A 27,557-nucleotide genomic window follows, 5' to 3' on the forward strand; every position below is an offset into this window, starting at 1 on the left:
CAGATTTTAAGTACATGATTGCCTGACGGTTTCTATGACCAGTCTCTATGGTGCTGATTATTTAATCGCCCTGCGGTCGTGTGAATAGGCTTTGGGCATCGAGAGGTGAAGTTTCACAGGACGCCTCGGACGAAACTCTCTTACCTACATTTGATCATCGAGGCTTCATTTACATTAAATTCTTTGGCCATATTCAATCACAGTGGAAGCTACCATTTTGTAAGAAATTCTCTGGTTTAATCACGAACATTGTTTCAGCCATTTGTAAGAAATTCTATGGTTTAATCACGAACATTGTTTCACAGAATCATTTAACTTATATGTCTTTGTTTCATCGTCAAGTTAGATAATAAGGTGATGTCTGTAGTCACTGGGCAGATATCGATTCGCCCCGAGACTGACTCTCCCGGGCTTCATTCAGTTGCCAGTTTTCTTCGAACTTTATTCGTCGATTGGCAGAGCAAGAATATGCTGGGCTGGAGATGGTCGTGTTCTTATAAACAAGTGTGTCCATGTAAGTACGTACTATATATATATATATATATATATATATATATATATATATATATATATATATATATATATATATATATATATATTTAATATAACTCGCGTAGATACTCCTTAAAATGCTTCATATATATATATATATATATATATATATATATATATATATATATATATATATATATATATATATATATATATATATATATGCGCGTGTGTGGACGTATGTATATACATGTGTATGGGGGTGGGTTGGGCCATTTCTTTCGTCTGTTTCCTTGCGCTACCTCGCAAACGCGGGAGACAGCGACAAAGCAAAAAAAAAAAAAAAGATATATATATATATATATATATATATATATATATATATATATATATATATATATATATATATATATATATATATATGAGACATACATACACGTTGGGAGCCATTATGTCCTCCCAGGTATAATTAGCAAGACAAAGTTTTAATACACTGTTGACTCGGTTCACTTTCTTTTGTTTCATCGAACAAAGCGCGACAACTTGATTATTATTATTCTTTTTTCTTTTCTTATGTGTACACTGGTAGCGAGTGTTCGGTGGAGCTGGTGGCTGTTTGCTTAACCGAATGACATTTTGTTAGGGGTTTACTCCTCTGTCAAATGTCGTGAGTAAGATGTTGCGCTGTCAACAAGGGCTTTTTTGGCTTTTAATGGTGGAGTGAGTCCAGCCAGCCTGCAGGCCCTCCTGAGAACCTGTGTTTGGTTAAGGACTGCCGCAGGTCAGGTCGAAATCATCGTTCAGCGAATGGAATGTATCAGGAAGTCTTTACGTAAAAGTCTTCGGAACACGCTAACCCCCTTCCTTTAGTGGCGTCACGAGAATGTATGCGGTACTTCACGGAGTTCGGTCTTGCATCTGTGTTATTGTTGTGGTAGCGAGAGGGTGTTAGTTGGCCCACACCCTGTTTGGACGACTTTAATACTCGTGTGTGTGTGTGTGTGTGTGTGTGTGTGTGTGCTCTCCTTATGTATTTCCTCAGTCAGTCGAGGTGGTTAATGGTTAGGCATTATAGTCCCATGGTTGCCGCAAACGAGCCTGTGAACAATCCGTTTTCAATCACAGGGACTTAAAAAGAAAAGAAACTCCCCACTTTGATGCATTACTTTCATAGTCAAGGGAAAAAAAAAAAAAGAATATAGTGTATATCAAAAGATAATACGCAGCTTAGCGAATTCACTTTGATGACAGCCAAGCGGAGGAGGCATGGGGTTGGAGAGTACCTGGCTGCAGGGAGTGGGGTGTGGGGGGACATACCTAGTGGCCAGTATTTATATGACTCCCACTTGCGCCGCCAGGTTCGCACCTGCTGCCTCGCCATTTTTCACTTTCCGCTGATCTTTTCCAATCTGCTCCACTCTTATTGCAGCTCCTGCTCTCGGTGAGACTGAATCATTTCCATAATCTAACGCGGATATTTCCTCTTCGCACTGTGTATTTCCCACTCGGCAAAGTATTGACTCCATATGACCCTTATTTTATCTTACAGACAAAAGGGGTTTCCAGTCGTCCTGGAAGCGGACTAAATTCCACGTCTCCCTGACTCGCCAGTTCCTGGAACTCATTTTGGTATTTGCGTCACTTCGTCTATGCCTGCATCTGTCTCATCATCTCATCTTCCTTGTAGCAATTATTTCCTGATGAAAATACGATCAAGAAGATTATTTTTTTTTCTTTCTTCTCTTTTATGATATTTGCGGAATCCCCTCTCCCATTGTCGTCCCTCACTGGTAAATATCTATCTATAAGCTCTTTGTGATTGTGTGTGTGTGTGTGTGTGTGTGTGTGTGTGTGTGTGTGTGTGTGTGTGTTGACGTACTCTTCTTTCACTCCCTCCCCCCTCTTTTTTTCTTTTTTTGTCTTCTTTTCTTTCAGCAGTGCCTTTATTTTTTTCCCTCCCCCTCCCCATGTTCCAACCGTCCCAGAATCGACTGAAATTCACCATTTTTTCCCGATGGCAAATTTTTTTTTGTGGCTGGTGTGTTTTCCCCCCGGGAGTCGGTTCTATGTGTGTCATTTCCTCCCCCGTGTGCTCCCTCCCCCAAGAGACGCTAAGGGATCTGATGGAGAGGTTGGCTAATTCGTCCGCTGGTTCGCCAGTTTGGAGCCACTCACCATGCGCCTACGTTAACTTAAGAGGTTTAAGTACTTTTGACGAAGGTTTTATCCTTGTCTTCTGTTGGATAGTATTATACCTTAAAGAATTACTTATATATACTTGGCAGAAACGAGAATTATTTGTATACATTTTTTTTTTTAAGATAATTATGATAGAATACTTATTATTGTTGTTGTTGTTAATGCTGTGCATTTCTTCGGGTTTGGGCTAGGCAACACGGGGTTGTCTTAACCATTGTGGTGGCTATGGAGTCGAGTGCGCCATCTCGTACGACGGAGCCTCCGGAGGGGAACCTGCCTACCTTAAACCCCTTAGATCTATTTGAATGGATGAGCCGGATTGATTGTTTTCGATGTTTAGTGGCCTGTAATTATGGTTTTCGAGATTTCATAGCTTGAAATGATGATGAGTCAAGAGAAGGTGTGTGTGTTTATTATGGTTTTCGAGGGTTTTTGCATCCTATGATTATGGTTTTATAGCCAAAAGTCATACTTTTGGGGGTTTTGTAGCCTGTAATGACCCTTATCAAGGTTTTATTTTGCACACATTGGTTTTCGAAGCTTTGTAGGCAAGGGAGGGAGGTCTGCCAACCTAAGCTTGTGAACCTGCTAAGGACTTTTTAGTTATGTAGTCGTTTCAAATGAAAGTGCGTCTCCGTCAGGTCTTGTTCGAAGTCTACACCAATATGTCGGTCTTCCATACTCCCTAGGGAGACTAGACTATACTGGAAATACCCGGTTTTTAAAGTGGTTTGAAATTACCGCGTTGAATAGGTTTATTACAGTAATTAACGTCTTACTTCTGTAGGAAGGGGAGAGAAAGTGAAGGAAAACTGTTTAAAGCCAATCAGAAGGCGGGAATCATGCGGCGGCTTAAAGCCAATCAGAGGGCGGGCATCGTGGGGCCGCGCGCCAATCAGTGAACGGGAAACGCTCGGGGCCGTTGCAACAGCCTCGGCTCGTCTGGCGTATGACACATCTTTGCGAAAAATGACTCCTTAATTACTCTATTAACTTCTCCCTTTTTTTAAGAGTGGATATAATTAATGTCTTACAGAGTAAGATTAGCATAGGAGTTTGTTATGTGAAGTATGAGAACCTTAAATTGCAGTGTCACTCTCTTTTAAAAGCTAACGGTATAAGTTTTTAAAGAGTTTTAGCTTCTGAAAATAGCTAATGGTATTAAACCCTCTGTGATTGGCTTACGTAATGCCCATTTTATGATGTCCCTGATGTCGGTTCATTGTATCATTGCGGATGATTACTTCGTAATATATGTATATATATACATATGAAGGAGCCAGCTCACAAACTTTATGTTTGTTGACGTCATAATGACTCGCATTGCGTGAGACCCAATCATCAGACGCCAGTCATCAGCCAATCATAACCTCCGACGTGGTAAAGAATTTAGTAGATTGCAGATGTTAGGACTAGGCGAAGGACTGATGTAATTAGAATAATTAGACGGTCGAGTTAAGATTGGATGTATTTGGACGCACGCTTGTTCGTTGTTTCCCACGTTCGCTTGGTAGCGCAAGGGTTAAGGAAACTTGCTACGTATGTCACATTAATCCAAGGATGCAGCTGGTATAATGAATTGAAGACTTACTACGTAAAGATTAGATTATATCAGTCATATTTGGTCGAGGATTGACTTGATAAAGATGAGGAAGATTAGGGAGAGGAGGTGGAGGAGGAGGAGGATCAGGGGTTTAGGGAGGCGCGTGGTTTGTGGAGGAGGAAGGGAGATGAAAGAGAACTGAGGGAGATGAAGGAGGCGAGTCAATACCACTAGACGTTCGACTAAAACTCTCCGGTAATGTAAGCTAATATTTCGGTCTTATTTGCCGCGCTGTGTCCCTCAAAGACGAGGCTGGCGTTTGATAAACAGCGTTCAAGATGGAGACCCGAGGAAGACCTGGTGATTACCATGGGGCACGATAAAAAAAGAAAAGGCCCGCCTAGATTGTACGGAGAACAGAGGAAAACGTAAGTTATACCAACAGCTGAAAAAGAGGGGGGGGAAGGGTGTTGGATGAGCCCCAGTGTTGACACACTACTTGGATTAATAACGTTACGCTCGTTCGACACACAGCCGTGTGTGCGTGGGTCTGTCCCGACCATTAAACATGAATGAGGGTGGGGGAGAGAGAGAGCCTTTGGCGACACGCCCTCTCTGTCTTGACCCACCCTCGAGTGTTGGATCAAAACTTTTTTTCGTGTTCGTATGATTTTATTTTCTTGTGAAGCCATATAATCACGCTGGGACTACCTGGTGACGTGTTCAAATATTGGTAGAAGCCAAATGATGGCCTTTTGGTGTGTAAGGATGTCGTTTCAAATGTAGAGTGTGATCCTCTGAATATTTTGGACGGGCAGCTGTCGGTAAGACCTTGCCGCCTGTCTACCAGCCTCTCTCTCTGTCTTCTCGAGTCAATATATATATATATATATATATATATATATATATATATATATATATATATATCCCTGGGGATAGGGGATTAAGAATACTTCCCACGTATTCCCTGCGTGTCGTAGAAGGCGACTAAAAGGGGAGGGAGCGGGGGGGCTGGAAATCCTCCCCTCTCATTTTTTTTTTTTTTTAATTTTCCAAAAGAAGGAACAGAGAATTGGGCCAGGTGAGGGTATTCCCCCAAAGGCCCAGTCCTCTGTTCTTAATGCTACCTCACTAATGCGGGAAATGGCGAATAGTTTAAAAAAAATTAAAAAAAAATATATATATATATATATATATATATATATATATATATATATATATATATATATATATATATATATATATATATAAGCTTCGATCCAGCGATCGAAGGATTTGTGTTTGATAATTAAAAACTTCGACGGCTTTGGACGTTTAAGTATTCGACGCGCTGTTACTCTGTCGATTAATTCATGTATGTAAGACGGGAGAGGAGGGACCTTGTTTGAGTTATGATTGACTGGCCGTAACTGCCTCTGGGATTGGCGAAGCCGTAACTGCCTCTGGGATTGGCGAAGCCGAGGCATTTGTACTGCAGTTAATAGAAGGATTAGTGACTTACTTATCCTGGTTGAACCCAGCCTTCGCGCTTTGATTAGCCAGTCCTGTCTGTCTGGGGTTGTGCGTATGGGGTCGATCCACTCCACGGTACGGTGATTCGCTAAGCGGGTTTCGTCCACTGAGATTGGTCTAAGCCCGACGCGCGCGCGCACTGTGATTTAACAAAGCCAGTTTTCCCCCGAGCGGGTTGGTTGTGCCAATCACTCACGCAGGTGATTGGTTGAATCCTTTTTCATCGCGTCACATTCGCGTCACAGTTCACGGTTAACTTAGCATCGCGTCACAGTTCACAGTTAACTTAGCATCGCGTCACAGTTCACGGTTATAGTTAGCATCGCGTCACAGTTCACGGTTAACTTAGCATCGTGTCACAGTTAACTTAGCATCGCGTCACAGTTCGCGGTTAACTTAGCATCGCGTCACAGTTCACAGTTAACTTAGCATCGCGCCACAGTTCACAGTTAACTTAGCATCGCGTCACAGTTCACAGTTAACTTAGCATCGCGTCACAGTTCACGGTTAACTTAGCATCGCGTCACAGTTCACAGTTAACTTAGCATCGCGCCACAGTTCACAGTTAACACACACACACACCACCGCACAGTTAGTTTTACAAAAAGTTTATTCTGTATATTTTTTTTTTCTCCACAGCTCTTCAGGTGAACTTTTTTTATTTTCCCAAGTTTGAGAAAGTTTCTGGAAGACCGGGAAAGGAAAATTAGCCGAAGTACCCATAAGGGAAATGTATTTGAAAAAATGGAGTAGAAAGTGAATATATATATATATATATATATATATATATATATATATATATATATATATATATATATATATATAATATTTTTTTTTTCAAACTATTCGCCATTTCCCGCGTTAGCGAGGTAGCGTTAAGAACAGAGGACTGGGCCATTGAGGGAATATCCTCACCTGGCCCCCTTTTCTGTTCCTTCTTTTGGAAAATTAAAAAAAAAAATTGAGAGGGGAGGATTTCCAGCCCCCCGCTCCCTCCCCTTTTAGTCGCCTTCTACGACACGCAGGGAATACGTGGGAAGTATTCTTTCTCCCCTATCCCCAGGGATATATATATATATATATATATATATATATATATATATATATATATATATATATATATATATAAAAGAAAGTATTATCTGTGCTTTATATTCGCTGGCCATTACGGTAGTCAGGAATGTTGTCCGTCAGCCGTTGAGCGCTGGCGGAATTAGGATTTGCACCGCTGGCGTGTTGTTTGTTTTTCTTTCTGTCTTTTTTTTTGTGTGTGAACTATTGGCTTCTGGAAGCTTGTGGGTTACAGTCAGCAACAGGTAAGTTGGTAACTGGAATTGACCCGATGTTACGTTTACGGATGATCACAAGTAACGGGGTAAGACGGTAACTAGAAGTAACAAGTCACGGGGTAGGACGTTAACTGGAAGTAACAAGTAACGGGTAAGTCGGTAACTGGATTTAACCGATGGTAACTTGCTGGAATTCGAATGTCACCTTACCAGAAAAAGTTTTGATCTTACTGGTAACCTTACAAGTAACAGGGAGTGAGGCTACAGGTCACATGGCAACGTTACATAAACTGATCTTCATGACGTAGGTAAGTGACAGACTGCATGAAAATAGGCCCCACCCCCTGCAGGTAATAAGCCCACTGCAGATAATAGGCAATAGGCCCACTGTAGATAATAGGCTATAGGCTTACTGCAGGGTAATAGGTAATGGTCTTACTGCAGATAATAGGTAATAGGCCCACTGCAGATAATAGGTAATTGGCTTACTGCAGATATGATAAGCAATAGGCCCACTGTAGATAATAGGCTATGGGATTACTGCAGATAATGGGTCATAGTCTTACTGCAGGGTAATAGGTAATAGTCTTACTGCAGATAATGGGTAATAGTCTTACTGCAGGATAGTAGGTAATAGTCTTACTGCAGATAATAGGTATTAGGCTTACTGCAGATAATGGGTCATAGTCTTACTGCAGGGTAATAGGTAATAGTCTTACTGCAGATAATGGGTCATAGTCTTACTGCAGGGTAGTAGGTAATAGCGCTTTTTTATCTTTTATCTTTCTCCCGCAGACCTGACGCCCTTCACGGAGTACGAGTTCATTGTGCTGGCCGTTAACAAGATCGGTCGCGGCCCGCCCTCCGAGCCAGCCATAGTCACCACGGGAGAGACAGGTGAGGGACGCCTTACCCCCCTCGCTCACACACACACACACACACACACACACACACACACACACACACACACACACACACACACACACACACCTCAGGCCTCCGTTGGTATAATGGTTAGCACCATTCACCATTAGTGGCGCGGAGGCCCGCACGGGTTCGAATCCTGAGCGGCGGCATTCGGCCCACAGGTAATCCCAGCTGTTCATCCTCCCCGCGGGGATAAACGGGTGTGTTTACGCACGCACACAAGGAACATCAAAGTACTTGTATACAAGATCACAAGAGACGAGAGGCGACACTTGTAAAGCTCTTTACCTGTATCACACACACACACACACACATACACACACACACACATAGTGATAACTGAGACATTCTGTAAGACCATTGATTAACGTAGGAGCCACACAGGGTGTACAGGACATCCTGAAGGATTTTTCCATTCAGGTAACAGTGTAAGAACAGGTGGATATTTTTTTTTTCAGTTAACAGTGAAAGAACAGGTGATATATACTTTTTTTTCCTACTAGGTAATCGAATGTGTGATATGGTTGTGTGTGTGTGTGTGTGTGTGTGTGTGTGTGTGTGAGAATATCAAGAATGCACACGTACCGTCCAGCTGTGATTTCTGGTATGGCAATGCCTGTGTTCCTGTATGTTTACCAAGTGCCCTTCATCCCTGATACGCGTGCCAGGGCATTCATTCTTGTACGGTATGCCGGTGCCTTTTATTGCTATGCGTGTGCTCTCATGCCTTCATTCATGTACGTGTGCCATTGGCTTCCTTCACCTAACCTGTGTGACTGTGGTGGCTTCATTCCTCAACATGTGTCAGTGTCTTCATTCCTCCCTTCAGGTGGCCAGTATGGAGCAATTTGCTAAGTTTCTTCCACGAATTTATTTCATGGGGGAGGGATTTCCTCTTCTTCCTCCTCTTCCTCCTCTTCCTCTTCGTCCTCCTCCTCCTTGATATCTTGAGCTGTGTCCATTAGCGCATCTTCTGTTGCCACAGTGTGTCCTCTCCTTCCGGGTGCTCCCGCTAATCCTCTGCTTCTTCGTATTTCTGCTGGTTTTGCCTTCTGTTCCCCCATCTTATCGCTGGCAGTATTGTCTTTTTCATACTTTTCTTCCTCCTCCTCCTCCTCCTTTTCTTGCTCCTCCTCTTCTCCTCCTCCTCCTCCTCCTCCTCCTCCTCCTCCTCCTCCTCCTACAGCGTATAATGTTCTTTACCCTATGACATTATTATTGCCCCTTCTCCATGTTCTTCCTCGTTCTAGAATTGCTGCTGTTCTTCCCACCTCATTACATCTGCATCTCTTTTCTCCACCTTGAGCTACGGCTGCTGTTCTTCCTCCTCCTCCTCCTCCTCCTCCTCCTCTTCCCTATCTTCCTAGCGCACCTCCTCGTCATTTTCCCGCGCTTCCTGTTGCTCCTCCCCTCCCTCCTTCCCTCTCTCTCTCTCTCTCTCTCTCTCTCTCTCTCTCTCTCTCTCTCTCTCTCTCTCTCTCTCTCTCTCTCTCATTACTCCTGATCTTCATCCTCGCTGGACCCAGTGATACTCCCAGCTCACACCAAAGAAAAATGCCAGTGACTTTCTCTGTGACATTTTTCCCGGGTGCCGGCAGCCTTGAAGGTCTGTCAGTAATCCTCTTTTAATCCTCTTAGTCAACAAGCGGCCGTAATATGCTCATTTTTCCCTCCCGGCATCCCAAGGAGGTCGTCTCCTCCCTCGTGAGTCGGCGCCCCTTGGTTTGTCGGGTGGGAGCGAGTCAGTTCGCGTTAGGTGGGTTTGGGTGTGTGTGTTCTGCCCCCAAGAGGGTGTGCAGTACGGGTTAGGGGGTGTTGGAAGGGATGGGATGGAGGGGGTTGTTCAGGGGGATGACGGAGGAGCCGTTGGCTACACTCGCTGCATAATTGACGAGGTGCAGCTCACCTTTCTTAATTTGTTGACTCAACGTTGACTCCCCTTTTTAGGGCGATGCCTCCCTCCTCCTCCTCCTCCTCCTCCTCCTCCTCCTCCTCCTCCTCTTCCTCCTAGCTCTCCTCCTCCTCCTCCTAACCCTCCTCGTCCTCCTTCTCCTCCTCCTCCTCCCGGTTAATATTGTAGGATGTTTAACACAGCCGACGTCCTCAGTGGCGCTATCCACTCCTCCTTCGTGCGTCCCTCCCTCCTTTCACTCCCTTCTTCCCAGGGGTGCCCCTGCCGATCTCCCTACTGCAGGTCTCCGTCCTGCGGAGGCTGCTTACTAGGGCAGCACACCACGGGGCACCGCGCCGCTGCAGCTCGACTGTTAGGCCCAGGGATTATCCCGAAGGCGAGGTCTCCTCCCCGCCACGGCAACCTAGCGTTGGTTCCCGTGTTACCTGTAGATTGGTGACTACAGGAAGGTAGTGTGCGTTTTATGTCCTCACTTGAACGCAGATGAAACGTCCATTGTACTCGGATCTCGGGGACTAGATAAGCTCATGTGGTAGTAGGTCTTTGTAACATGTACACGTGGATGATAATGTTAGGTTGTGTACGTGGGTCATTACGTAAATACATGAAATATGAGAGCTTACGGTATCAGCTTAGATCTAATGATGCGCGCTGAGAGTCATTTTTGAGCTCCCACAGGCGTAAGATATTAACACATACACGATATTTGTTTATCCATTCCTCTTTCTGGGTGATGTAGACACACCAGTAACGGTGTCATGTACATCCTGTGTTTAGCTGGTGTGGCACACGTCGGCTGTTATCTGGAAGCACACTACACTCGGTGTTGTTCTGTCCTCTCGGAGTACAGTACACAGAAGCTGTGTTTTTGCGTGCGTTTTCTACATTGTAATTTTGTCCATATGTTTGCAGTTTGTGGCAGAGACGAAGTGCCTAACGAGTCCAATGTGTACATGTTTGTGTGGTTGTAGGGTTGCCGTCATACAGGGGTTTCGTGTTGCTCGGGTGTGGTGATGATGGTCTGGGGGTTTGGCCTAACCCATGAGAGTGAGGTCAGGATGCCTGAGCCATCGTACTGAAAGTACCGTCGTATTTAAGGGGTTCACCTGATGGGGGGGATCGTCTAGCTTGATCATTTGCCGATGAGGGTGAACGGTGGACGCGGGTGGCGGGGTTGACTGGCACACACCGAAAAAAGGAAGAGGCAGGCGAGTTAGTTGCTCAGGCGCCCTCTCACCCCCTTGATGTAATACCCTTCTCTCTCTCTCTCTCTCTCTCTCTCTCTCTCTCTCTCTCTCTCTCTCTCTCTCTCTCTCTCTCTCTCTCTAATTTGCATTCCTGTTCATCAGCCTGCTAACGTACGAGTGCCTGCCATTATTCTCGTGGAGGTGTTAATGAGCTCCGCGTCCCAAATATTTCCCACCCCTCCACCATCCTCCATGGCCCTCCCGTTCCCTTCTAGTCTCCCCCCGCGGCCTCTGGTCTGAGGCACGATGAAGCTTTAAAAGTAAAAGCTACTTAAGAGAGCGCTTACTACCCCCGTGCTTAGTGTTCGGATGACTTTTATTACCGGTGGAAGTAATGGTTAATTCAGGTTGCGGGCGGTTAGCAGGAGTTCCATTGTTTGTTGCCTGTCAGTTCACCACCACCTAAGCCCTCCCTTACCACACCCCCCACCTCCCTTCCTTGGACACTTCTCCTAAGGGGTCCTCTGCTACGTACTACACAAGCCCCACTCCCTTTTGATTATTTGAAAGTGGCCTTTTCTTATGACACGAGTTCCTCCTCCTCCTCCTCCTCCTACTTTTCAAAGGGGCCTTCTTACTTATCATACGAGATTCTCCTCCTCCACCCCCTACTTTTCAAAGGGGTCCATCTCCTACTTATCAGAAAAGTCTCCCTCCCACCCACCCCACCCCCTTTACTTCTCACGGGGGCCCCCTCTCCTGTTTTGTCACACGAGGCCACTTTCAGCAGGGGCCCACACGAGTCCTCTCTGTCCACTTTTTCACAGGGGCTTCTGCTTACCACACGAGGCATCACAGACGTCTCTCAGGAACCACCATCTGGTGAACCATAATACGGTCTCACCCAAATTTCTGTCGGGCTTTCTATTACCCATCACACGGTCTCCCTCCTGCCTCTCCTCCTCCCCACCACCACATCTTACGTGGACCCTTTCCTACATGAGAGAATAAAACTCTCCCCCTCACACTTCTCTCAACGATCCATACCTCCTTATGACACGAGCTCCGGGCTCGTCACACTTATCAAAGGAGGCGTTATCCCTTATTTCACTGGGGCCCTTCCCCCCCACACTACGTTATTCCGCGCCTAGTGCTCAGAGTGGCTGTCCTCGGCCCGTCCCTTCCTCTTCTCCAACACGTCCTAGTCGCTTAAAACTATGTTGCTGTAAGTGATTTGCCCAAGCTATAAAGTGCAGCAGTTCGCTCGATAGTTGGCGGTGGGAGGGTGTACCCTCGCGTTGCTGGAAGTGTTATTATTTTCGTTGGTTGAATACCTCATCGCGTCTCCTCCTCACTTTGCCGATTTCTGGTGAGCTGAAAGCTTTGAAAGCGTTTGATGCTATCGTCAGTATACATTTGAGGTAGCAAACAGTTCTGAGCCTTGTCGCAAGAGGATTAGAAGAAGAAAAAAAGAATTGCGTTTGTGATGCTATAACACTTCTGCTCTGACGTTTAGATCTCCATGACCCAAAGCCTCAAAGCGCAACATCGATGGCCGAGCGCACCAGCAGCAGAACAAGGGGCTGAGGGCGACGCGCCACGGTGGTGGTGTAAAGAGTTTACCGCCGTGTATTTACCCCTCTTCAGTAAGACGGTCATCCCCTCAAAGAGGCGTACAGTAGGTAGACGCTATCCTGGTACTGTTGTCTTGCCAGGGTGCTCACCTCTGTGCTCTCCGGGTCGGGCCTTTCACCGCGTAAGCCGATTGTTGCCAGCGTTGCTCCTCGTTAGTGGCTGTACACCGGCCCCGTTGTTGTTCCGCCGCTGCTGGCCGAGTAGAGTGGGAGGTGTCTCTCTCTGTTTCTGGCGGAGTGTGTTCTTGTATGCCGGTATAGACGGCGGCGCGTGTCGGGTGTATTCATGTTAGTGGCCCCACAGCGAGTCTCCTCCTCATCCTCCTCCTTTTGTTGGTGATGAGGGAACGAACACACAAGGCATTTGCCAGCCTTCTTCTCTTGCTGGTTGTGGTCTTAGGGCGAGTCCGTCGCTACAGCTTTGCTTTTACAGGAAGCATTTGTAACAACACTTCAGGAAGTCGAGGTCGAGGTAAGGTGCTCGAGATGAATTATGATCCTCTTTGAATCGTGGGTCATCGTATTGACACTAGATTGACCTAGGAGGACCTCAGGCAAGACTATATCATCGTGTTTACATACTGACCAGGTTATAAGCTTGAGTTATAAATCGCTTCCTCGTGGTCACTTTCGCAGGTCTTAAGCAGGTCGCACACACACACACACACACCTGCTTTTGCCGGCTCCTGCTGACATTTGCCTGCTGTACGACCGCTCCGGTGGGGTATAAACACACCCGCGGTCTGCCTGCTTACCTGCTCCTCGTAACCTGCTGGTGGTGGGATAGGACGACCTCCCCCATCACCAGCGTATTCAAAAAGTTCCCTGTGTGTTTGTCTTGGCGGCCCCTACCTTGTGTAGTACCCAGCGCCCGGGGTACTGAGTCCCCCAACAGCCACCCTCCCACACCCCCGTCACTCCCTACCTCAACCCCCCTCCATACTCCAGGTCCGATCCATCAATGCCTTGTGTGGATACCCTCATTTCTCGCTCCTCATTCCATTTTCTTTTTCTCTCTCATGCTTACGTAGTTCGTTTCATTTTTCCATGTCGTTTCTCTCTCTCTCTCTCTCTCTCTCTCTCTCTCTCTCTCTCTCTCTCTCTCTCTCTCTCTCTCTCTCTCTCTCTGAAAAGTTTCATACGTTTGTTTTCCATTATTATTGTTATTATTATTATTATTATTAGCATTATTATTGTTATTATTATTATTATTATTAGCATTATTATTGTTATTATTATTATTTCACTTACTCCAGTTCGCTATAACGTCTTCCTCGTCTTTTCCCCTTCTGTGTTCTCTCACTCCGCCCGTCGCTTTCCTTTCTGATCTTCCTCGTCCCCCTTTCTTCGTCTCTCTCTCTCTCTCTCTCTCTCTCTCTCTCTCTCTCTCTCTCTCTCTCTCTCTCTCTCCCTTTTTTCCCCGCCGATTCCAGTTGTCCCTGTTAACTGCACCGCTCCTTGCCTACTCTCTCTCTCCCTCTCCCATTGTTCAACCATCCCTTACTTTTCCATACCTATCACTCTCCATTCTCGCTTTTATTATCTTTCCCGGTCAGAGGTGGGAGGGGAATTGTTTTGAGTTTGAGTGTTTGAAGTGTGTGTGTGTGTGTGTGTGTGTGTGTGTGTGTGTGTGTGTGTGTGTGTGTGTCAGTCTGTCTGTCTGTCTGTCTATCACACAGTACTTTGTATGGAATTTGAGCTCCCTCCATAGCTTGCTTGGGAAGCTCTTCTCATGCTTACGAATTGGAAGAGCGCGACAGTCAAAAGACGTCGTGATTGCAGTAAGTGCAGTTGCGACCCCGTACACGTCCGTCCGACAGGGGCGTGGGGACAGCTGCCAGGCATCCTTCCCAATAGGGGAAATTATCGCACGGCTCGAGTTGGCAGGAGTCGCCATGATTCTGATAGTTTTTTTTGAACATTTTTCTTGCATATTTCTCTCACTTAATTCTTCATCGTCCCCCTCCCCCTTTTTTGATTTTTAATGTAACCCTTTTCATTCTTTCTTTTTCTCTGTGCATCTTTTAATTCCTCCTACATCTAGATATATTCTCTCACGCTTCCATTATTTCCACATTTCAATATCTCATCTTCATCCTCCTCTTTGATCGCCCTTCCTTTAAACAAGCCAGCTTTGTTTCTCATTCCATTATTCGTGTGCTGGTTCTTTATCCCTCATTCGTCGTTGTGCCTCTTCCCTTCTCCCCGTCCTCCTTCTCTCCTCATCCTATCTTCTCTTCAGACTGTGTGTTTGTTTATATACCAGCTGACCACTGCTTCCCTCCTCCGCCACCTCCCTAGCTCGCCTCCATGCCCACCCTTTCCACCCTGTACATGTACACTGATACAGCATCATTATCTAACCCCCTCGTTTTACCTAGTCTGTACACTCCAGTATGACTGTGTACTGTGTGCATAGTACATCGCCTGACGTAGTGTACATTTTTTTCTTTTTTTTTTCTTTTTTGAGGTCCTCAGGAGCACTCCTCCTTTTCCCCTGTCCACCTGTATGTCTTCATTTGATGACCTCCAAGCCCCAATTAACTCACCCTCACCACCTCATACTTTGATGAACACCAGCGTGTGGCTTCTCTCGCCGTATGACGCCACTTTAGATCTTAACCCTGTATGAGTCTTGTATATGGACCGCTCTTTCTATATTGTTTGGAATATATATGTATATATATATATATATATATATATATATATATATATATATATATATATATATATATATATATGTATATATATATATATATATATATATATATATATATATATATATATATGTATATATATATATATATGTATATATATATATATATATATATATATATATATATATATATATATGTATATATATATATATATATATATATAACCTCCCTTGATATTGTACCTCTGTATGTCCAAGTTTGGTATATAGCACCACGGTATAGTCTCCTCTCGCCTTCTATAACCTGCTGCATGGTCCATCTCCCTGTATAGCACCGATCGTCATGTTCACTATTCCTCTGTAACACTGCTATATATCCGTACACCAACACCCTCCCAACATACCTTCTAACCTGTATAAAGCCCCAACGTAAGTCCTCTGTTCCTCTGAAACATTCCTCTGTACGTCCTCTCCCTCCTCCTCCTCCTCCTGTGTATAGCGCCGTTGTATATGCACTCTCCCCCCAACCACCCACCCACCCCTCCCATTCTCTATACACCAGCATCACCTTTACTCTCTCTCTCTCTCTCTCTCCTTGTACTAAAGCTCCCCTCGAGTTAATCTGGCGCCCTCTGGCCCCTCTTGTTGACACGCCGCTCCTCGTGCATTTCTCCTTTGTCGTGCCCCTCTTTTGTATTTTTCGTCTGTATGGGTTTTTTATTTTCATGAAGTGCCTGTTGTGTTGTCAGTATGCGGGCGTGTCTAATGTAGAGGCGAGGCCCGGAGGTGGGTTTGGGGGTGAGGGGATTCAGGAGGAGGTGGGTGTGGGTGTGCAGTCTCCATATCAGGTAGGTTGGGAGAGTAGAGAAGGTAGGGTGTGTAACTTGTAGGGGATTAGACTGTGGATGGGAGATAAGGACTCTACAGAAAGAACAGTGCCGTCTGTAGACTGTAGATGGCGGGACGGTAAAGGGTAACTACGGAATGTTGGGGGATAGGTAGGGGACTGTAGATGTGGTAAGTTGAGACTGCATTGTGTGTCTGAGAACTCCAGAAGACGAGTGGAGACTACGGATGGTGGAGGCTGAAGTGGATGAGGACTGTCGACGTTGGATGAATGGGGACTGTGACGTGGATGAGTGGGGACTAAATCATGTCTTAGCTGTGGAATGTAGGTGATATTTGCCGGACGAAGAGATACTGAATCAGAATAATATATGATGTGTAGACGACTGTAGATTTGTGAGCCGGGAGTATTGAAGGTGTTTTCGGAATGAGGAGATCAGATGATGAAAGTCGATAATGCACGTGAATAGAAAATCACTGGGAATTACAGAGGGAAATGGACTGCAGAGGGTATGTGGGGCTGATGGAGAAGGTTGTGTCGAAACGATAAAAGATTGACGGGATGTTAAGGGGGATAAGAATCGGAGGGAGATGTAGGACGCAGGGTTAAAGAAGAGAGCTGATGGGGACCCAAGTGTAAACTGTTGTTTGAGGACATAGAGGATAACTGGAGACTGCAGATGATGACAAAGGATTGTAAAGGATCCATCATTGATGAAACAAGGTAGATAGATGAGAACTTTTTAGTGAGGAGATAAAACTATATGAGATGGATAAAGATTATAAAGGGTTGGAGTAGAGTGTAGAAGGTAGGGAGGGACATTGTGTTTAGAGAGAACAGTTACAATGGGGTTTGAGAGTGTGGGTGGGGACTTGGATGGAGACTGTATTACGAGGGAGAACTGTTAAGGCAGGACTATAAAAGGGTAGTGGAGACTAGTAGTAGCTGGGGAGGGACTAGAGAGCAGGTATGCATCACTCTAGTGTTTGAGAGCTTGGTACCACAAACCCCACCAGTTTTGTGGAGCGATGACACGAGGATACAACCCCCTCCCCACCACCACCAATAATGCCAGGTAACGGCAAGGTCGATGAGTAGGTTTAGCATTGAACAAACGCCCACCACCCCTCCGGTTTACGGCAGGCCATCCCTGTGTTCAACCTGTCAGACCGCCACACTTGAGAGACTGTCGGGTGTCTGAGCCCGCGGGATGCACCAACTTCTGAATAGCGTCTGTCAGGAGTGACGGACGCCGACTCTGGCGACGTTACGGGTGGCTCAACACAGTAAGGGAGGAGGTTGGTATGATGACGTGCTGGTCGGCTGGCCACAACCCATAGGTTTGCTCCAGCTGTGACGTGGAGCATTTCCTTAACCACCCGTAAACAATCTCTCTCTCTCTCTCTCTCTCTCTCTCTCTCTCTCTCTCTCTCTCTCTCTCTCTCTCTCTCTCTCTCTCTCTCTCTCTCTCTCTCTCTCTCTCGCTTAGTGTCTGCGAGTCCCGTGCGGATTACGACTCGAATCGCAGAAACTTGCGTGAGTTATTTGCACGCGAGTCCTTATTGCGACAGGGACATTTGTGGTCCCCGTATGAGCAGTGGATGAGATCCCCTGGTAGACCGTGTTATTAATCCTCCTCATAACTCCCGTATGATTCCTGCAGTTACCCCGTGTGTGTGGACCCAACCCCCTCCACCGTACGAACTGACGTGTGATCACGGCCTTAAGCCGGGAGTGACCCCCGTATGAGGGCCGTGTGAGCGTCCATTAGCCTCCAGTGTGCGGTAATCACCCGTGGTCCGGCCAGCACCAGGGGGCCTCTTAGCTTCATGGCTCCTTCCCCGCACTACCACTCCTTCCCTCGTTAGTCGTGAGGGGTGGAGAGAGGGGTATAGTGTCGTAGGATGGAGGAGTAAAGGACTCAGAGATGAGAGAGTGAAGATGTGAAGAATGCTTGATTTTTTCCTTTTTCATGTTCGCCCTTTATATATATATATATATATATATATATATATATATATATATATATATATATATATATATATATATATATATATATAAACCGACATGACACAGGCAGAAATGACCATCTCAGAAGAAAGATCAGTAGATTACAAGAAATAGTGATCATAACACCGTAGGTGTTTGTCGTCCTGAGTCTTGAAGATGGAAAGGGTGTGGATAGATGGAATGACGAAAGAAAAAATGGAATTCCAGGACTTCGCTCTTTCAGTAGAGGAGGAGGAGGTATCCCAACGGTCAATCCTCGTGTGGCTGGTCTCCACAGAATCTTTGGAAAGCAGCATCAAGGTTTCTTGATGCCAGTGGCCGAAATAATAATACCTGTAGAATAGTGAGAGGGTGGCACCGCCACAGCAGACGAAATAGATGGTTGAAGAGAGGATAGACGTGGAGAGTCAATAAGGCTGACGGCTTTTTTTTTCTGCACTGGTTAAGAGAGATATCAAGGAGGAACCACCCTTACATATGCAAGCGGCACTCCGTCCTGGGAGTAGAATAAGACCCTTGTGAAAATGGAACCGCTGTTTACAAGAGAAATGATTACAGCACCTATTCAGGACTCACACATTCGGGAAAGCAATTTTTTTTTATATAGTATTCTCTACTTGAGGTATCCAGGACAGAGAGAGAGAGAAGAACATGGATATGACCAACTTGTACGTCATTGTTAGGTTAGGTTCGTTATTTGACAGTGAGTAACGAGAGAGAGAGAGAGAGAGAGAGAGAGATGTGGAAAGACGTATAGTGTTGTGTGTTTTTGCATCATTGATTTGAACCAGGTTAACGGGTTTTTCCTCAAGGTGCTGCGCAGGCCCGGATTAAAATTGATGGATGTGTTCAGCGCGAAAGAACGAGAATTGGAGTGATTGAGGGGAGAAGGTAGCGCGGGTATTTCGTGGAATCATCAGCGTAAGAGCGAGTAGGGTTCGAGGATTGAGGAAAGAAGATCGTGAATGGGGAGTACAGGGAGGGAGAGGGGAGACGAGAGGACGCAGCAAGTGTCTGTGGTGTTTCCATTTTGAGTGTCTTTTGTAGTGTGTGTGTGTGTGCGTGCCTGTATTTATGTGGGTGTGTCTGTGCCTGTGTGATAGTGTGTGTGTGTGTGCATGTATTTATGTGGGTGTGTCTTTGCCTGTGTGATAGTGTGTGTGTGTGTGTCTGTATTTATGTGGGTGTGTTTGTGCCCCTGTGATAGTGTGTGTGTGCCTGTATTTATGTGGTTGCGTCTGTGCCCCTGTGATAGTGTGTGGATGCATGTATTTATGTGGGTGTGTCTGTGCCTGTGTGATAGTGTGTGTGTGTGTGCATGTATTTATGTGGGTGTGTCTATGCCTGTGTGATAGTGTTTGTGTACCCTGTATGTATGTATTTTTATATGTATACTCAAATCTTTTTTAAGAACCTGTTCCTAACTCATGAGTGGTTGTTCATCGTAGTATAGTTGATAACCGAATTGTGTGTTGATGAATGACATAACAGTGATGATTGCCAGTGTACTGAGATGGCACAGGCTTAAGTATAAATAATATACACAGCATTAAACATAGGTTGTTAAACAAACACTTTTTGGTACACAGATGCAGAGGTAGTGGTTATTCTGTGTATAGTTTATTGATTACTGTTGCTCTCAACCGTGTATAATGTGTTAATGGACATGTGTCTCTAGTTAAACGCATCTCTAACCTCCCTTGTTGTTGTCTATGATTTATATAATGTATATGTACGTGTATGTAAATGGTGGGTGTTGGCGGACTCCGCCCGCTTGAGGTTACACAGGAGTGAGAAGTCACCTTCGGCGAGTCTGTGTCACCGTCAGCGGACGAAAAGGATACAGACGTCGACGAAGACCTTCTCACTCCGAAGGAGTCCATCATTTCCCTGCTACTGAGTGTAGCGCAGCCTTTTTCTATTAAGCTGCGGGAACCCCTGAAGAGGGACCCTAGGGATGTATATACCAATAGTATGTGGCATTGTGTGTACGTTCTTGTGCACGTTCATGATCATCATTTGACTGTGGGGGCTGAAAGTGGGTGGCATTCGCCAGCCAAGAAAGGTTCTATCGCTTAGCTAGGAGCGTCCACCGGAAGCTCCTAGCACCTGTCTAACCCACTAACCCGTCTCTTTTTTTTCTCTTATCCCCTCCCCTGTCCGCCTGTCAATCACAGTCAGCGGTGGAAACTCAAGTAAGTGTGTGTGTGTTGTGTTTTTTTTTTTTTTTCCTATGGCCTGTCCGCCATCTTTCCCTCCCTCAGCCTTGGCTACCTGCCTCCACTCACTCACTCTCAACCTGGCTGTTTCTGCTCATGTTTTGGTACTCTAGTTATCATAGTGAGTGTTTGTTTGTTTTCGTTTGTTCTGTCCTTACTAACTCTAGTGGCTGTGTGTTCTTGTTATCATGAATATTTTTTCCTTATCCTCCTTCTGTCCTTGTTTGGGGTATGGTGTTTGTTTTATTTTGTTTTTGTGTTACTTTGGTTTTTTTTTTTTTTGGTTGTGTTGCTGTTTGCCTACAGGTCACTGTATGTTCCTTCAAGCACAGTTTGGGGATTTTGTGTTTTGTTTCTGAGTTTGTGTGTAGTGAGCACAACGCACGTAGGGGGTGTGTTTTGTGGAGCACTTGGGGGGGATGTGAGGGACGCTACCAGGTGAGTGTAGAAACACGTAGTGTTGTGAGGGACGCTGGCAGGTGAGTGTAGGAACACACGCTGTTGTATCTGGGTAGAAGGTGATGCACATTTTCTTTTTGTTTTTGATTTTTCTGTTAAGTTTTTAGTTTGTTTTTTTGGGGGCTTTTGAATGCATAATCGCCTTCAGTTGTATATATATATATATATATATATATATATATATATATATATATATATATATATATATATATATATATATATATATATATTGTGTGTGATGCTTTAAAGGTTATTGGTTTCGATCGTATTGATGTATTATTACATTTCCCCCTCTCCAGATGATGATGGAAGCAGTAAAGGCAAGTATAATATGTCTCATCTCTTATGTCTCTGTATTGTCATGTTGTGTGTGTGTTTACCAGATGGAATTGAAACCTCTTTGTACAACTAGGAAGGAACTGATACCTTTCGACCCAGAAGGCATTGGAACCTTTCGAACTAGGAGGAATTCAAACCTCTTGAACCAGAAGGAATTAAAGCCTTTCGAAATAGAAAAAAAAAAAGAATATGAGTTGCTTGAAGTGTATTATCTTTTTTTTTTAGTACTGAACATTGAGATCAGTGAACATATTTTGTCGTTTAAGATGGGGGAGGGCTGTGGCAGATTCGACGTCAGTGTTATGTGTAGCGAGGAGGCATGCGAGAGCTGGGGTGGAGGGGGGGCTGATCTACTCATATGAAAGCAAAATCACGAACCAACGTTTGTTGGTGGACGTTATTTACCGTTTGTTGGTGTGCGTTATTTACCGTTTTCTTAACGTTGGTTTGGTAGGATTATCTGCCTCCTCCCCACTGTAGTTTCTGTCCGGAGGAGGCTGTAAACACATCTTGCTGTCCCGTTGCTCAAATCAGGCTCTTGTAGGCCCCAGTCAAAATCCGGCTCTTGTAGGCCTCAGTCAAAATTAGGCTCTCGTAGGCCTTAGTCAAAATCAGGATCTCGTAGGCCTCAGCCAAAATCCGGCTCTCGTAGGCCTCAGCCAAAATCAGGCGCTCGTAGGCCTCAGTCAAAATCAGGCTCTTGTAGGCCTTATTCAAAATCCGGCTCTCGTAGACCTCAGTCAAAATTAGGCTCTCGTAGGCCTCAGCTAAAATCGGGCTCTCGTAGGCCTCAGCCAGTAGGCCTACCTAACCACTACATCTGGTTGGTCTAGTACCCTCCTGAGGTACGTTTCTAAAAGCTTTTTTCTTCGCTCTCATGCTTCTCCACTCTTTAGTCCATAATGTCTTCACGTCTGCAGGCTGTAGATTGAGTACAGGGTCTCTCGTTTATTTTATGCCGTTTTCTCTCATTGTACTCAGAGAAAACCTAACCGTCCATTGTTGCGTCTGCCGTATCTTGGAAGATTCGTTTTCTGTTCCTCGCTGAATCATTGCTTCACTGTAAGACCTCGTTTTTCCCCACCGATAGACTAGTGGGTGTTTGTGTGATTGGTTCATTGTTCCTGTCTGCCGGCGAGGAGTGATGTTTCACGTATATTATGCTTGTGTTGGGAGAAATGATTATATCCAAATGCGAATATTAATTTTTTTTTTTTTCCCCGCGATCTTACGTCGAGGCCAGCGTCTTAACGCGGTAATGCTTGTCGTCTATCATTCATTTGATTCTTAAAGAATCTTTTTTTGCCGTGCCATCTCTCTCTCTCTCTCTCTCTCTCTCTCTCTCTCTCTCTCTCTCTCTCTCTCTCTCTCTCTCTCTCTCTCTCTCTCTCTCTCTCTCTCTCTCTCTCTCTCTCTCTCTCTCTCTCTCTCTCTCTCTCTCTCTCTCTCTCTCTCTCTCTCTCTCTCGGGGACTTGTTGGTGTGGGTTCACACGAAGATCGTAGTTGGTTCGCGGTGTTCACAGGTACCCGAATAACGCCACCGTAAGCTGACAACGGAGCTAGGAGTGTCGTTAGAAGGCCGTAGGTGGTTTTGGGGGCTGACCGTGCCCCTCGAGGTGCGTCACAGTAAGGCGGGTAGGGAGGTGGGGTTAGAGGGGTGCCAGCGAGACACTGTCGTGACTCCCGTGTCATGATAACGGGACACGGTGGGTTCTAGAAGGGCATCGGCTTGGCATCGTGGCATTGTGAGGGTGTGTGTGTGTGTGTGGCTGCAGGTGCCAGTTGCAGGTTGTTGAGTTGACGGTCGAACAAGCCTGGGAAGAATTAGGGGTGGCGTTTTGGGATGTGAAAGCATGCTAGCAGGGCTGGCATGTAGGGGGATTCATGAGCTGCGTGGGGTGGAAAGCACCAGTAAATCGTACTTGGGGAATTTTGAGGACGGTTGACGTGGGCACCAGCAAGGTGGGTGTTTGACTTGGTGGTGGTGGTGGTGGTGGTGGCTGAGTTCTCGATACGGAGGTGCGGTGGAGTTCCACATGTAAGGTAGGGTGGCGTTCACGTGCCCGAGGACCTTCGTCTGTAATTCTTGTGCGGTGTTGATCCTGCAGGCTCAGGTTAATGCATCTATCCATCCGTTGACTCGTATCCGTTTCAGTCACAAGAGAAAGAACATAAGAATCAAGCGAAAGATTTATACCAGGAATACGCATGTGGACCCTTGTAATATCTGCACTTCGGGGGATTGAAAGGGATGACTGTGATTTGAATTGGAGCTTCCCATGTGTCACCCAGGCTTGGCATCACGGACCGACAGCTGGTTAGTTAAGACAAGCCTGGGAGGAAGAACTTGGACCATCTGAACACTTCAAAAACACATCGGGAGTTATGTATGCCCCATAGACGTACGTAGGACGCTCCTGAAGCTGAAACTAAAATGTGGAACTTTTTGAGAACCTTTGAAGAGAACAGTGAACTACGGGCAGAACCCAGAACTGCGTATTGGACTTAAAACAAGGGCTAAGGACAGAACCCTTCGGCCAGAACTAGCCAAGCAAGCCTTGAATTTCAAGAACCAGAGTTAGCCATGAAAGTCTTGAGTTACGAAAACTACCGGTGGAATCTGAAGTTACTTCCGAGAACTCTATGCAGAACCTTTCAAAAAAAAATTGAAATCTGAACAACCATCAACAGAACTTTGGAAACCATCGATGATTATTAGAATGAAAATACACAGAGAGAGTCTGCACATCTTCGAGAAAAATAGAAAAAAAAAATGGAACAATTTCGGACTGGAACTCTCTCAAAAGAATCTTTCAAAGCGACATTATATAAAATTTTGTTTCTTTATTGACGAGGGGGAGGAGGTGGTAGACTTGAGGCGGGGAGGAGTAGACTTGACACTCGTCTTGTCTTGCTAGACGTGTAGGGAGGTGGTGAATGCGGCGCCTCCCACTCTATACCCTCCTCCTCCTCCTCCTCCTCCTCCTCCTATCAGTGGTCAGGATCTCCCGAGATCTTGCCGTGCCCGTGTGAAAGATCGTGTTTTCGAAGGTGATTTTATGTATATACGAAAGAAAGAAACGATGGAGACATTGTTGTAATATATATATATATATATATATATATATATATATATATATATATATATATATATATATATATATATATATATTATGGTGATGCTCTGGTCTGTGTCTTGACTCTCATTGCCTGTGTGTCATTCTCTTATGATGTCCTCCATGCGAACATGGCTGATGGGTTGCATCATTTTATTTTTCCTTGTGGGGTTGTTATTACATTTCTTCTGACCTTCCTTCCTTCCTTCTTGCCTTCTAGCCGAGCAGCAGTGCCTAATGTTTTGTCTTACTACATCTCGTGTCTCCCTGCAGGACCAGAGGGCCGGTGTCCATTATACAACTACAAGCAGAATTTATGTGTGTCCTCAATTCGTAAGTTAAATGACATTAATTATTATTTTTTTTTTAATCTCTCGCTTGTTTTGCCCTTTAACGAGATAGCCAGAGTTTATTTCTTTTTTTTTTTTTTTTACAGAGAGTGTTGGAAAGGGAACTGTAATTAAGGTTACCGCTTATATATATTCTGTTGAGGAATTCGTACACACACACCCGTAAGTAGTGTGTTTTAGACCCCAGCGTTGTACATGGAGGTATACAATACAGTTTTGCGATATTTTTTTCACATGGTCTAAAAGGTCTTCCCCTGCCGTGCTATTTGAAGCCGCGCCAAGGCACGAGTCATTCGGTTTTGGGTAATATGATAACCCAATTATTTATCATGGAAACTAAAATTACGCCCCCTCCAAACAACCAGCAATAATTACTGCTCCAGCTAATTATCTCTACCTCCCACCCCCCCCTCCTCTCTCTCTCTCTCCACTCCCGCACCCACATAAACCATGTTGCTGTAAATAGATTCAGTAAACAAATTTCTCAGTTCCTTTTTAATTTCGGGAACGCGCTTTGTGGGGTGGACTGTGTTATGGGATCGTAAGTGGTTCACACAACAGTTCCGAGCTTGCGAGCCCATTGCTTCGGAACCGTTGACTTTTGACACTTGCCCGATCTCTTGCTTCTAGACCTTGCAACACTGGAAAACTATTATTCTCCTCTCTCTCTCTCTCTCTCTCTCTCTCTCTCTCTCTCTCTCTCTCTCTCTCTCTCTCTCTCTCTCTCTCTCTCTCTTCGCACTGGACCATCATGCTCATCATGAGTTGTATAGATTAGTCCTGAAGGTAAAAGAATGGCCGGATTTCATTCAATACGGGAACGGTTCGACTCATAGTCGTTGAATCGCCCGCCGCCGTGTCACCAGATACGTTCATTAGAAAGCAGTTCGACCCTCCCCCATCCGAGGGGCTTCGGAGGAGTCGCTTTGGGTTCGAAGTATGACGATGACCAGAGTAGCTGGTATTGATGGTCGGGGCTTGGATTGTTGCAGCGGCGGACCCTCTCGATCGAACCAACCAACCAAACCCCCCCCCCCCCCCTCATCTAGTAACACTTAACTAACGAACGCTTGTTTGATTAAGGGTATAAAGACTTACGAACACAGAGGGGAAACCTCATATGTGTAGGTCATCGGTTATTTTGGGGAGGAAAAAAAAAAAAGATTGAGTATTGTTTCAGTTTGATATATATAAGAGATATGTCGAATTTTACGAAATGCCTGACAATAAAAGGTAAGTTTACACCATGTACATAGTTACATAATACATACATCCCGAAATCAGGTTTCGCGAAACAGGCGGAGGGTCGCTTACAGAACTGTAATGTTATTTCTCCGGTAAAGGTGTCCGGCAGCGCATGAGTAAGTATACTGGAAATACAGAGAGGCAGCTGACTCTCGATATCATACACTATACAGTGCTGTAACGCTAGGATTACAGACATAACTTGGTGTAGTATACGTGTGGCTGACACACACACACACACACACACACACACACACAGCACTGTCTTCAGCTCCATCGTCCAGAGGTCTCCCCTGTGTCACATGGTCCGCACTGTAGCCTCTGGCAGGGACCACACCAGAGCCCACCGCTCGTTGGTCCGCACTCACTGACCTTGGCCCCATGATCCTGTACCTCATGGTCCCAACACCTGACCCTCCGTCCCATGGTGCAGACTGTGGAGTTGCGGGGGGTATCATGGTTCACACTGTAACCTCAACAGTCCCATAGTTTGCGGTACCTCTCTGTTTTTCCTTCTGCCTGGCTTTTGCTACTGGATTCGTCACCTCCCCGACTGAAGATGAGCTGTTTCTGTCGTCGACACTACTGCTCATGTCTTCTCTGTTCCCTCTTTTGGAAAAGTAAAAGCTATATGGGAGGATTTCCAGGTCCCTGCTCCCTCCCCTTTCAGTCGCCTTGTATTCCCCGCGTCGTTAAAAGGCGATTGAAAGGGGAGGGAGCGGGGTAGTTGGAAATCCTCCCCTCCAGTTTTTACTTTTCCAAAAGAAGGAACATAGAAGGTGGCCTAGTGAGGATTTTCCCTCGTAGGCTCAGTCCTCTGTTCTTAATGATACCTCGCTAACGCGGGAAATGGCGAATGTGTATGAAAATGTATATAGTTCTTTTTCTCTTGAAAATTTGACTCCAGCGGGAATCGTCACATCGCGAAATAACGAATTGATTTTTTTTTAGACCCTAGAATATAGTTCTCTTTATAAGATTATAGAAGCTTTTCAGCTGTAGGTTAAATCAATAAATCCATGAATCAGTCAATTAGAGAGAGAGAGAGAGAGAGAGAGAGAGAGAGAGAGAGAGAGAGAGAGAGAGAGAGAGAGGAGGGCTTTGAAGTTCCAGGGAAGTGTTGGGTTGAATGATCAAACCAATTAGCCTTATGCCTATCCTCTCCTTTCCTCTCCTCCCCCTCCCCCATCCTCTCCCTTTATCCATCCAGGATCGACACACTAGCCTACCTCAGAGGAGCGAAGATAGATACGGGCGATGATTTCAAAAAAATTTTTTTGAGCGAGCGGCCAGACACCGACCGGCCTGGCTAGCCATCATCGACCAGATAATTCAGTCTTGAGAAAGCGTTCAGATGTCGCCTCAAGGAAGCTCCTTCCTTGAAAGCGATTTCCTTCCATGCAGAATCCGTATTAAGAAAAAAAGTTTAGCTTTGCGCTTTATTGTCGATTAAAAAAAAAAAAAAAGAATGCTCGTCGTATAAAAAGAGAAGTCTAAAATGAGTCAAAATTGAATAATTGCAATAGACGTAAGAAAAAAGTCGGGGTGGGGGTGGGGGCACTAAAAGTAGATGTGGGAAATGAACACATAGGTTGGGTTGTCGTCCTCACACTGTACGTA

At 45.3% G+C, this 27,557-nt stretch overlaps 1 protein-coding gene across 1 annotated transcript in view; it reads left to right on the forward strand.

The window, feature by feature from the left end:
* The window catches only part of Lar (tyrosine-protein phosphatase Lar), a 704,213-nt gene that overhangs the window by 531,881 nt on the left and 144,775 nt on the right, over nt 1–27,557 (forward strand). Inside the window, exon 8 of the mRNA XM_071659561.1 lies at nt 7,831–7,932. Within this exon, the coding sequence (XP_071515662.1) occupies nt 7,831–7,932 (102 nt within the window). The remainder of the gene's footprint in view (nt 1–7,830; nt 7,933–27,557) is intronic.

The sequence above is a fragment of the Panulirus ornatus genome, chromosome 68 (assembly GCF_036320965.1).
Source record: "Panulirus ornatus isolate Po-2019 chromosome 68, ASM3632096v1, whole genome shotgun sequence".
Taxonomy (NCBI): domain Eukaryota; kingdom Metazoa; phylum Arthropoda; class Malacostraca; order Decapoda; family Palinuridae; genus Panulirus; species Panulirus ornatus.